Source organism: Eumetopias jubatus, unplaced genomic scaffold (genome assembly GCF_037043125.1).
Source record: "Eumetopias jubatus isolate StellerSeaLion01/CBP00866 unplaced genomic scaffold, mEumJub1_p1.0 scaffold_1, whole genome shotgun sequence".
Lineage (NCBI taxonomy): Eukaryota > Metazoa > Chordata > Mammalia > Carnivora > Otariidae > Eumetopias > Eumetopias jubatus.
In genome coordinates this window covers 191,389,033-191,402,544 of record NW_028274807.1, presented here as the reverse complement: position 1 = coordinate 191,402,544, position 13,512 = coordinate 191,389,033, and the positions used below count along the sequence as shown (strand labels likewise).

General features: G+C 39.2%; 1 protein-coding gene across 4 annotated transcripts in view; it reads right to left on the bottom strand.

The window, feature by feature from the left end:
• CFAP20DC (CFAP20 domain containing) overlaps positions 1-13,194 on the bottom strand; it is a 266,263-nt gene extending 253,069 nt beyond the window's left edge. For all 4 annotated transcript variants that reach the window (XM_088021961.1, XM_088021957.1, XM_028110418.1 and 1 more), the window contains exons 1-4: positions 12,943-13,194; positions 10,505-10,594; positions 7,697-7,790; positions 30-102 (exon numbers count right to left, since the gene is read on the bottom strand). In XM_088021961.1, the coding sequence (XP_087878087.1) occupies positions 30-102; positions 7,697-7,790; positions 10,505-10,594; positions 12,943-12,963 (278 nt within the window). In that variant the 5' untranslated portion in view covers positions 12,964-13,194. The remainder of the gene's footprint in view (positions 1-29; positions 103-7,696; positions 7,791-10,504; positions 10,595-12,942) is intronic.
• Between the last annotated feature and the right edge of the window lie 318 nt (positions 13,195-13,512).

The following is a 13,512-nucleotide window of genomic DNA, read 5'->3' as shown; positions in this document are numbered from 1 at the left end:
AACATTGAAAGAAGTTCTGTATATCTTACAGCAATTCAGTGGAGAAGTCTTGTCCCAGGGGTATGTAAATCTGAAGTACAAGAAACCTCTGGATCAGTCCAACTAGAATGAGAGGGGGAAAATATACATTCATATGTTCAAACCATTTATATATGCATATAAACCAACACAATCACATACCATCAACAACCTGAAGCTTTTAGCGTTTCAGTAATATAGTACAACTGTAATAGCACTGCCCATAAGTTACAACTTCATTATAAAAGCAAAAAAGTTGATGAAAATCAAATCAAACTCTAACAACAAATGTTGCCTTTTAAAGTCCCATCTGTGGGCTTGGTGAAATTTTTATGAAAATTTAAAAAATAATTTTTTACTTACTATTTTTATTAGGTTGCAAGAGAATGTACACATAGGACAGCATTCAATAGAAACCTATAAAATTGAACTACAGATTCCCATCAAGGCAGCCATAAAAGCATGTGGCAATTATTTTTATCCACTGACAGTTTTAACTGAACTAAACAACTTAATAAAAAACAATAGATCAAGAAAAACAATTCTGATTATGACAACTACAGCTGAAGGTTTGATGAGCCATATCTAGTTCATGATTTTAAATGTGTCCACAGTGAGATGGATGGAGGAATATATTTTCATTTATAATGCCTTTTGTTAATTTAACATACTTTTAATTAATTCAGTGCTCACAAACTGCAAACTGCTTTCATTTCCCATCACCAGCTTCATCTGAATTAAAAATATCTGAAGAAAAACCAACCCCTACGGCACTTTTGATAGCTGAAGTCTACAACTGTTTCGAAAATCAATTGATTTTATATTATCTCTTCAGACCCATTCACTTAATTCCTTTTCTCTTAGGTTTTGAACTTTTGCTGGATCTCTCAATTATGATGCTCCTAATGGATGTTTTAGAATCACTTCCTCCTAAAACATGCCTTTTAGGAACTTATTTCCTCATGTGGGACTTCTGTAGGAAATGGAAATGTTCTGACTTATCTGTGAACCTCTCCTACAAATCTTACAGTACAGGGCAACAGGAGAGGATAAAAGAAGGTTACTGGTCTAAAATGCATATTATTTTCTATTTATTCCAACTCAGTAGACTTAACAAATTTAAGTATTTCAAAGTAACAATATGTGTATGTTTGTTTGCTTGTTGTGTGTGTGTGTGTTTTAACAACACATGTTTGGGTAATCTACATGTATGTTCTGGTTTATAATTCCTTTGGTAAACTGTTTTGCAACATTCCTGAACAACTTAAATAGTTCCTACATTTTACCCAAAATTTAGTTTCTACAAAATAAACATATTTGGACAAGTCTGCTTAATATCTTTTAAGTCAAACATACAATGATAACTTTTACTTATAATGCTAAGCTTACAAACTGTCCAGAGAGCCATCCATAGAGTAGTAATATAATGGAAATAGGGGATAACAGGCTCTGACCTTTGAAAATTCTCTAGGGGGTGCCTGGGTGGCTCAGTTGGTTGGGCGACTGCCTTCAGCTCAGGTCATGATCCTGGAGTCCCGGGGTCGGGTCCTGCATCGGGCTCCCTGCTCAGCAGGGAGTCTGCTTCTCCCTCTGACCTTCCTCCCTCTCATGCGCTCTCTCTACCATTCTCTCTCGCTCTCAATAAATAAAAATCTTTAAAAAAAAAAAGAAAAAAATTCTCTAGGAACTGGATTTTACCATATTTATGGGAAAAGCCAATGAGGCAACCCTGAGTTCTGGACTACAAAACTAAAGTGAGATACCAAAATGAGGCCAACTTCAGTAAATCATCATTAATTTCTCCCCTGCATCTTCCATTGATTGACCCTATGGCGTTTTTCCATTGCACAATGGCCTCTGTATATAGAGCTGAGACAGCACCTGGATAAATGAAATCAGTCTTTACAAAGGTCCCTAAGTTGTGTCACCAATCTCACTGAATCAGCACAATTTTCTTCGAAAACAATGAGCTACGCTACACATACAGGGCGTTTTCCTATGAACATTTTTAGATATGAAAGACACTTGCCCTCAAAAAAGAAAGTAATTTGTAATTCAACTTTCTCACATACAGAAGCCCTAGTTTCCAAAAGGCTTCACTTCTAAGATTAAAAGAAGTATGACAATACCATATGGTGATGATCTGACAAAGAAAAAAGTACTTTAATAACATTTGACATACACTGATCCTGTGTGTCAGAAATGCTAAATAAACTCTATAGTAATATTTTTTCCAGTGGCCTAGTAAATTTAAACTGACTCTTGTCTACATTATATTGAAAATCACTAAGTAATGCTGAATGTGAACTACTATTAGTCAAAAAATGCCCATCAAGTATATAAAATTCATAAAAATTTAGTCTTTTTACTGAAATATGCAGGTTTCTGCAGTTTCATAATCTGTTCTCTGCTGAGATAAACTACCTCTATTTTTAAGGGGTCAAGTCCTTTTTTCCTTTGAATCTTTTAAAGCGCATTTAACTGGTAAAATACCATCAGGTTTTTAAAGAGTAGTTTTATACTTGCTTCATTACAGCCAGTGACAGTTGTACACCAACATACACCACATGTACATCTCACAATTGTTTCATTGTCCACGAGTTTGGGATGAGGGCACAACACAGTCATCCTTTACAGGTGCCCTGCCAAGTCTGAAGTGCAGTGACTGAAGCTACTTCCTGCTTCCTAGCGCAGTCCCGGCACGAACAGCACATTGAAGTGCACCTCTCCCACTTCAACCCAGAAGACAGGAAATAGGTATGCCTCTATTCTGGATCATTCCATATTCCTCGGGCAAATCAGAAGATCTCTCTGGGCTCTTTTCCTTTCATGTGTAAAACTGGGCTGGGCAAATTGGGTATATGCCTCATAGGATTATTTGTATGAATTAAATTAGATCATTCAAAAAAAGACTTATTGAGCATCTACTACATGCCAGACTCGATGCAGATGTTTTTGTAGTGAGTAAGACAGACACTGTCTGTGCTCTCTTGGAACCGATATTCTAGTTTCAGGAAGGAGAAGGTCAGGGTGCAATGAAAGTGTATAATCCTTGGTCACTGGAGGGAAGATGAGTGAGGGTTTTCTGGCAGAAATAACACTGGAATTCAGCCGGGAAGAAAGAGCAGGGGTTGAGTGGGCGAGGGAGATGAAGGAACAAATATCATAGGGAGAGGGAATACTCCACCATGTGATGAAAAAAGCCATGGTGGAGTGCATGAATCTAAAGACATAAAGGACTGGTAGCAACACAGAAAGGGAAAAGCAGCAGGAGGTGATTCTGGCAAATAGCTAGGATCTCAATCATTCAGGGCTAGGAAGGCCATGTGAAGGATATAGGTCATCCTAAGATCAATGGGAATCCACTCATATATTCATTAATTTATTCCACAAAGATTTACTGAATGTCTACTATGTGTCAGGCACTATACTAGGTGAACAAAATAGACTAAATTTCTGTGCTGGGGGTGCTTACCTCTGGAAACTGTGAGAAAAACAATAAAAAAACCCTCTAAGGAACAAATAGCACGTAAAATGGAGATAAGTACATGGGAAAAAGTAGAGAAAGGTAAAAGGGATCAAGAGTGTGTAAGGTCTATAAATTACAGGGCAGGGTGGGCTGTCATTGAGAAGACATTGTAGTAGAGGCCCACAGAAGAGATGGTGAGCCACGCAGCTATTTGGGAAAAAACAGCTCTAGGCAGAGGGTTACCAGCTTGTGCACAGGTGTGAAGGTGAAAGGGCACCAGGCTACGTTTGAAAACAGCAAGGAGACCTGTATGGCTGCAAGAGAGTGAACAACAGCAAGAGTAACAGGAGATAAGGTCAGAGAATTAAGAGGGTACTAGATACCATAGGGTCCCACAGATCTTTGGTTTTCACTCAGAGATGAGACATTTTCAGTAGTGGAGAGCCTTACATTTGCAAGTATTGCTCTAGCTGTGAAACTGACAACAAACTGTAGGGAAGCAAGTAAAAAAAAAAACAGGTGGGCCAATGAGAAGACGAATGCATGAGATATTCCAAGCATGAGATGTGGTGGCACTGGCGGCGACAAAAAGTCGTAGTCAGACTCGAAGTCTAACCTGAAGATAGAACCAACAAAATCTTCCTGATGGACTGAAAGAAGAGAAAAAAAATCAGCCTGATTGAAGTTTTTTGTCAGAGCTACTGGAAAAGACAGGTTGCTAACAACGGAGATATGGCTATCTGTAGCAGCAGGAGTGGTTTGTAGGGTAAAGCTGTCCAGATAGAAATGTCATCTAAGCAACTGAAATTACAAGTCTGGAGTTTGAGAGAGAAGTCTGATTTGGAAATACATTTAAGCTGGAGTAAGAAGAGATGGTATTTACATCTATGAGACAAGCACCGATATTCAAAGGAGTAAATACAGGTAGAGAGTATCAAGGGTCAGGTCTGTAGGCATTGCAATATGAAGCTGGGCTGGGGAGAGAAAGAACCATGAAAGGAAATTAAGAAGGAAGACCAGTGAGGTGGAAGGACGATGGGCATCCAAGGAGGATGGTGTCAACTTGTTAAATGTTGCTGATACGTCAAGCACGATGAGGGCTGCGAATGAGCCACTGGATTCAGGAATACAGAGATGACTAGGGACCTTGACAAGAGCACTACCAATAGAGTGGTGAGGTCAAGATCGTTGAAGGGTTTTAAACAAAGCAGGTCATAATGACATTTATTTTAAGAATACCAAAGTGGGAGTGGGAGTGGGAGTAGGTTGGGGGGGTGGGCCTCATAAAGATGACCTCATCTTCATCCTCCAGAGCAGCTGAAACTTAGATAAACACAAGGCTTCAGGGATGCTGATCCCAAGAGACACACCTTAAGATTCAGATGCCCCTGGCAGAGAAAACAATGGATTCAAATAAGAGCCTCAAAAAGATTAAGCCCTGGGGCAGACCATCCAAACGACAGATTTTTGTGTGTGACACTGCTGCATCTCATATGGGCAGCTCCACAGCATGATCCAGGATGAAGAGCAGCATGGATTTATTTGTTTAGTTGGCTAATCATTTACTTAATCTGCTTATGAGGGCGAACTGGTTACAACTAGAAATTATAACCCAAATTGTGATAGTTTCTTAATGTGGCAAAGGTAACAAACTTATTAAACACCAACTACATACGATATACCAAGTTAGGGGAACAGAGTGGATGGTGCAAGATTCCTGCGCTGGAGAAGTGCATGATCTGATCATCAATATCACGCTTTCCTCTGTTTGATAAGATGTTATGTAAAAAACAAACAAAACTCTGACATTTAGAGATGCTCAAATATAATTCAGAAATATCACCATTTAAAACGAAAAGTTAAACATACTTACTTTCATCATTTAGCTTTTTTCCTAACTACCTAACATAGTGGGAAATACATATGGGGTACCTAATGTCAGGTTTGCATAAATAAAGTGGATGTTTACTCTTAAAATAGGAATACCTAATGGTAACTGAACTAAATTTAGAAATGTTAACGGAAAACCAATTCTCTACTCAAGACATGACATTCAATTTAACAACAACGTCACACAGAAGGTTGTTTTACACAAGTGAAAACAGCTATAAAGTTCTGTTATCAAAAATTACAAATAATTAATCTTAAAGGTTAGTACAGGGCAGACTCTATAAACTGTTTCATTTGTTACAGCACCACACATGCTACCGAAGAGCCAGATTAATTTTTAATTATAGGGCATTGTACAAGAAATACATTAGAAGATTCTTCTGTTTCTTCCAATTAAAACTATCATTTTTCCTTTTACAAAGCAATTACAACACATTAAGCTTGTTTTATTTCTAAAAAAAAATCTTAGATAAATGTAGGAAAAGGGTGCTTGTCTTTAGTCACTTAGCCTTTGATAGAGGGGAAATCTTTCTCAGATCCAACTGAGAGAGGTTACCAGAACTGATTTGATTTTATCAGTAACATGATTATGTGCATAGATGCTAAGGGCATTGCACAGAAGGATAGGCCAACCAGAGAACACTGGTTTAGAACAAAGGCACATTCCCGCAAATCAGATGTATCCATCTCACAAAGTCAATATCCTTAAAAACAGATGGACCATGTCTCCTGCAACAAGAATAACCTACAATTTCAGACATATTTTTCTGGCTCATCTTAGTTTACCTCATTTATAAGTATATAAATTTTTGTGGAAATGAAAAAAAAAACTCTACTGTTTAAAAGGAACTATGAGGAAATCATGACTTTTAAAGTGGTAGTAAATTAATAAAAATGATTTCAACAAAGATTACTCCTTCTCTTTGAGGTTCTGTTTTATTTTAGAAAGAAACACTGGCAAACTATTTTAAAATTAATCATCTTCCATCTATAATTTCTATGGCTCATTTTACATCTTAGAAATCTAAATATGCATGCAGTAGTGTGAAGTGGTAGATAAAGCAGAGCCTGTGAAAGTTGAGAAAACCGAATTAAAACGAGAAAATCAATTACCAATAACAGGTTTTTTCATAGGACCTGGTACACAGTAGGTGTTCAATAAATGTTCTTAATTAATAAAGGAAGAAATAAGGAAATGATCAACATAAAAAATAACTGGTTGCTTACATTTAATAAATCACCTGAAATCTACAGTTAATACATAGGATAAAGTTGATGAAAATCAGATGAATTATTTTGAAAAATTATATATCTTAAATTGCCATCAATTTACTCAAAGCCTAATTTGGTGGCAGAGCCTTGAATCTTAACCTCAGTTCTCCCAATAACTGGGTTTCTGATTGTAAATTCAGGTGATTTTTCAAGGTTCCTTCTGCTTTAAAATGATGTTCCTAATTTCCAAAGTAAGAAAGAAATGAAAATCTACTCTTTGGGTTTTTGTTGAAACACATATTTGTATTTATATTTATACATATTAGATATTAATATTCTTGAAGGTATACAAGTTGATGTGTCACTAAGTAATGCCTTCTATGGTATTTCACACAACTTTTTTCTCACAGATTTTTTCTATAATTTAGGAAGTCCTGAGTTTATTTCAAAGCTTACCCTTAATTATCTGATTTCTTGATGAGAAACCAATCTCAGTGTGTTTATTGTAAAAAAACTACTATCAGAATTAAAAGAGTTAATAAATGTGAAATGCTAGGGAAGTCATGGGCACACAGTAATTAATAAATACTGTTACTATGATAATCAATGGCTACCAAATAATTTTCTAAATCTTCTTAAAAATACTTCTAGCCGTGCCTGGGTGGCTTAGTCAGTTAAGCGTCCAACTCTTGATTTCGACTCGGGTCATGGTCCCAGGGTTGTGGGATCGAGTCCCACATGGGACTCTGCACTCTCAGTGCAGAGTCTGCTTGGGATTCTCTCTCTCCCTCTCCCTTTGCCCCTGCTTGCTTGTGCGCTCTCATTCTCTCTCTAAATAAATAAATAAATAAAATCTAAAAAAAAAAATACTTCTAGATTACGAATCAACAGTGAAGCAAAATACATATATATATAACTTAATATATATTTATATAATATTTATATATACATGAAGCCTGGCATAAGGTTGATTTCTAAATTAAAAACAGACCTATCACTTTAAGTTAACAGATGCCAGTAAAAGCCAAACTAATGCCTGTGTGCTAGACTTAAAAGTGTAACTTTAAAAATCAAATGTTAAGCTTTAGTATCAAAAATCTTACTTACGGATTTGCTTATTCTCCTTCGGTAATTGAATTTTGTTTGTTTGGCTGCTGCCTTCCAGGACAAACACAAAACTTTTAACTTCTTTATCAAACTCCTATAGAACAAAAATAAAAACAGTGGTAATTGGAGCATATTTTATTTGGCTTCTATCATAAAATTGGAGCTGCAAACCCATAGGGGGAAAAGTCCCAGATTCAAATGACTTAAAAGTCAGGCCTTGATGATACTCTCACCCTGAAAACTGCTGGGAACTGGATACAGAAGCCCCACTATATCACTTGATAAATCCTCTATCATATCAAGAAACTCTTCCTCCAAATGATAAGAAATTCCCTAGTTTCAGGGATTCCCAAGTTACTAATTTAGAGTTTCCAGAATTTAGTTACCCTTCCTTCCTTTAATCAACATATTCCTGTCTAACAGCACAGGCTGAACATCACTCCATGTTACCATATACAAAATTACCTAACCTATGTTGTATCCAGTCCGCAAGTTCCTGGGTGTCTGGCCATGGCTCATACGAAATTAATCATTGCCTTATTTTACTAGTGCTCTAACCTGAAGTTCTATATGTCATCTACTGAAAATCAGTACTAATTAAAGTGTTACAATTAAGGTGACCTTTTTAAAAAACTATGGTAGGAGAGGGACGCCTGGGTGGCTCAAGTCAGTTAAGCATCTGCCTTGAGCTCAGGTCAACACCCCAGGGTCCTGGGATCAAGCCCCGCATTGGGCTCCCTGCTGAGCGGGCAGCCTGCTTCTCCCTCTCCCTCTGCTGCTCCCCCTGCTTGTGCTCTCTCTCTCCCTGTCAAATAAATAAATAAAATCTTAAAAAAAACAAAAAACAAAAAACTATGGTCGGAGAAACGTGAACAGAACAAAACCAAACCTGAAAATAAAAAACCTCCTTAAACGTGACAGTCCGATTTCCATGACTCAAAGTGGTAATGTAAATGGTTATTTTTTCATTTTGAAGCAAATTCCCAACCTGAGTATAAAGACCCATTATAATATTTCACAGATCCTCCCAATCTCCCTCTCTGTATATGTTAAGAAATGCATTGTAACTAAGGCTGCTGAGCATTAAATACCATTTAAATAAATCTGTATTATATCCATCACAACAGCATCTCTCATGTATTTGAAATGAACACACATAGACTGACTATATCATTCTATCTATACACAAGTTGGGCATATACTTAAAACCTTTCAACAGCTTACCCAAATCATCAACATGGTCCATAAACCTCCACCTAGTCTAGTTGCTGCCTGGTTTTGCAAACTTCAATCTCCTACCTTGCACTCTTTCTTTTCTCTGTATTCTGACCTTAGTAGCCTTCTTGCAATTTCTTAAAAATTCTAAGTTCTCTCCTGCACAAGGAATTTGTATGTGCTTTTTCCCTTTGCCTGAAGCACTCTTGTCTCCACCAGGCCCACACAGTGCATAGTTAGCTCTTAGAGATCCAATGTCATTTCCTTGGGGAAGCCTTAATTACGCTCCCTGCTCTATACCCTCCACATCATTGATCTCTCATTCACAGGAAGAGCTGTATAATTTTAAGCAAGTTGTTTACTCTCTCCATGACCTCAGTTTTAGCATCCAGAAAATTGGCATAAAGTACCTATCACACAAGGCTACTGTATAAATATATGTAATGTGCTAAAGCTGGGCTTGGCAAACAGTAAGCACTCAGTTAACAGTAGCTTTAAAAAGTTACCCACAACATCCACAGAAAGACGTTTTCCTCCCAGTTGAATAGGAGAAGAGTGAAAGAGAAAGGGATAGGGATGGATATAGGTTTTTAGGTCTGTTGGCAGCAGGCTGAGGTAGTTTCTATCTGATGGCATCAATTTTCCCTGTGAAATGGGGCATGAGGTCTTCCAGTGAGTCGGTAAAGAGGGCCTGTACTTGTGGATTGGGGAGGAAGGGTAGAGAGTTGGGGGTTGAAAACTTGAAGATAATGGAGAAATAATCATTTGAGAGACTAAGAGAACATACAAGGAGAACTTTCCAGGTTATTCAGGTTGAATTTATAGTATTATTAATCTGAGAGGCTATTGATTTTTTTTTTCCAAAGTTACTGAGGGGCCCAGAACTCTGCTCAGAAAAGAGAGATGACTGGGGATTCAGACATAGTTGGCCTCTGCAAGGCCAGCATGATGAAAGGACAAAAAGCAAGGGCATTCAAGGTTTTGCCTGGGAAGTGACTGAAGTCACAGACTCTGGATTCTGGGCTGGAGAGGAGAGGAAGCGAAGACAGAGAAAATATATGCCTAAATAAAACTAAGCACAGGGGAAGTAGAAAGGCCAATGGCCTCAAGGTCTCAATTAGGTTGAAGAACAAATACAGTGAGACTAAGTGAGCAAGTAGCCTTAAGAACCGAAGCTTGGGGTCGGAGAGAGATGTCTCAAGGTGTGTCTCAGTCATTTCAGGGGCCCTGCAGTTTACCGTGATAAGGTACAGGGTGTGACAGTGGGAACGGGGACTGACAGAGTGGAAGGGGTTATTAGTGATGAAGAAATCAAGAAATGAGCAGCTCAGGGTTTGGAGAGTTTCCTCACAAACACTGAAGTCACCTAAAACAAAAGCAGGACTCGGCCTACAGAGAAGGGTTATGAGCTGAGTGCCAAAGTCTTGAAAGGCCTGAGGAGTGGTTTCTGGGAGAGCTGCAGCCAACAGGGTCATGAAAGGGTTTTTGAATGAACAGTAAAAACAGTTCTGAAACCTTATCAAACCCTTTTTCTTATGACCTTCATTCTCCTTTCTTTCCAGGATTTAGGTGGCCCTAACTTCAAACACTTACTTTCCAAATCACGGATGGACTGCCAAGGATCTTCCATTTTGCTCCAGGATTTTTGCCCTGAGCACTAAAGATTTCAACAAATGCACCTCCCTGGAAAATAAAAACAACGTGTTTAAATTAAAGTGAAAGACAATGCTAAACAGGAAATACTATCCACCACACAGCCTATAACCACTGTTCCAGGCAACTGTCTGTTAAATAGATCTGGGAGGAAACATTACTCCTGTTATTAAATCCTACAGTATACCTTGATTGTACTTAAGCCACAACCACTCTGATTTGGGTCATCCTGGATAAATGGTTTAGGGAAATTTTTTTTTTTTAAAGAATGATAAACATTAAATTGTGCCATACAAACTCTACAGTCTCTCGATGTGGGGTTCATTTACTTGCCATGTATAAACCATGCTTACAAAACATTCTATTCATCCCTGACTAAAGGGTTTAAACTCAACTTTAGAGCCAGGCTAACAAATTCTGGTAAGTTATCTGTGGCTATAAGCTTTCCAGTCATACTGACCCAAGCTCTGATACCAGCTTTAACATTTATTAACTATCTGACCTTGAGAGTTATATAACCTCTTGATTCTCCATCTGTAAAATGGGTTGTTGGATTACACAGGATAGTAAACATAAACCAGCAAACACAATACCTTGTATGTAGCAAGGGCTCAATAGTGCCAGCAATGATTATTCAAAAAAAGGACAAACTGAATATTTTGGTAATGGTTAATAAAAAAGCTTGGGAATGAGTGGGCATTGGGGTTTGATTCTTATTCTGAGCATTCCCATCTTTTTATATATCTAATATAAATTGATATGGAAATCTATAAAATTTGTATAAGAAAAATAGAGAACCATTTGTATAGACATGCTCCGTGTTCCCTATTGTAAACCTGAGAACATGCAAGGCCATGCTTATATAAAAGTACTAAACACACTACTGAATACCCATAAGCTTTAATTATCAAAGAAAGGAATTAAGATGATTATCTCTGAGGAAGAGGTAATTGCAAGAAATTGAGAATCTGAAATGAAGACTAAATATGGTTTTCTTTCATGGTCTGTTATAATTATAAGCAGCACATGAGCAAATCTGTCTGATTTTTGTAAAGAATTTCCAGCTTTTAAGTTTTCTCAATAATATAAAGGTATTTTTGCTTCTGAGTTTTAAAACCATCACTTTAACTTATGACACTAAATTTCCTCTTCCTTAGGCAGTATTATGTGCAAGCTGTGTGTGGTTAAGAATTACTATAAATTACTATAGCTTCTGGGGTTAGGTCACATATCAATAAAAATTTTAAATTTGAGTCAGTTTTGTTTTGTTTGTTTTTTTAAAGAGAAAAATCCTTGTACCTGGTGCAATACCCACCCCCTCTTCCTTCTGCTTTCTCCTGTTTTCCATTGTGGGCATATGCTTTTTTATAACAACATATTTTACCTAAATTGAGAGGAAAACTCTCTTAAATTGTTCTAACACATTTAATGATATCAAATGGGAGTAGAAGAAAGAGAACAGCAGACTACTTGAAGGACACTAATAGGAAGGCAAGTAGCATTTGGTGAAAATGTAGAAGCAACAAAGAGGTAATCAATGGAGGGCTGGTCCAGCACAATTGTAAACAGAGAATGTAACCTCAGGTAGAAGTAGGAGGGAAGGTCAGGAGACTAGGGTCAAAAAAGCAGTGGGTCCAGTGGATTCAGGGGTCCAGTGAGGTGAGAAGAGCAAGCCATGTTTTGAAGACACTAAGATACTTAAGGTGACAGAGGAAGACCCAGAAGCAGTTTCTCCACTGTGATCTTTGGACCATGTACATCAGAATCAACTGGGGCAAGTTTAATTTTTACAGATGTTCTCATTCACTAGATGGGGGGTGAGGGTCAGGAGATCTGCATTTTCACAAGTACCCCAAGAGATCCTAACCTACCCCAGGTTAGAGAATCACTGACCCCAGTTTTAGGGAAAAAGAAAATAGCACGTAGCCAAATGCTTATTTTCTTTCTTGGTTTAACCCACTCATGCATTCACTCACTCACTCTATTCTAAACAGCTTCTAAGACATCATTGTGCATCAGTAGTGAGTACCCAAGGAACTTGTTAAAACTCAAGATTTATGGGCCCTGCCCTAAGATTCTGATCCAGAGGTCCGATGGGGGTTTAAGATCTGCATTTTAATCAGAGTCTCAGGCAATCCATACACCTTGAAAAGAACTGAGCTGGAGATTGAACAAAAGCCAAATCATACGCCCAAACCGTAGCTGCTTACTCCTTTTTTCTTCCGGGGTCACGACTACTCATCCAGAACTTCTTTCTCACCCAGAAAAAAACCGTGTTAAGGGGGAGTGGGGAGGGAGCTTTGTCCTCACCCTGAACACGAACTACATCACCCTAGAGGAGAAAGCTGTAGACAGGATGGAGCGCCGTTTCGGGTTACCTGGTACTCATTTTTGAACATTCCCGCAGGGGGCCCGGGGCTTGGGGGACACGGAGTTCAGGGCGTCCAGCGAGTGGCGTGACCCTGACGGCTGGAACTCGGAGGGCGGGAGCCCCAGAGCCCGACAAGCAGGGAAGGGCTTCGCGCGTCGCCCCGACTCTTCTCAGCCCCCGGTCAGCTCCACGTCGAGCCCCCGCCCCGCATCATCGCGGCCCCCGCCTCCGGGGTGCCCGGGTGTGGGACGACACAGCTATCGGGGCGGGCTCCGGGCGGCCCTGGCGAAGTGATTGTATGCGTAACCTACGTAACGGGGCGCCCAGCCACAGAGCCACGGACAACCGCCCGCTCGCCGGGGAAAGACGGGCGCGCTCCCGCTGTCGCCCCGCCCCCGAATTCGATCGGAAAGGGGCGGGGCCCAGCGGCGCCTGCGTTCGGACCGCGCCCATTGGCTTCCACGAGGCGCCTGCGTGTTGAGCTCTGTGTGCTCTTCACCGACGGATAAATGAGACTACGCGGTGACGTAGGCGTTGCCCAGGCAACTCAGGGACTCTCGTGGATGTGGTGGACCGC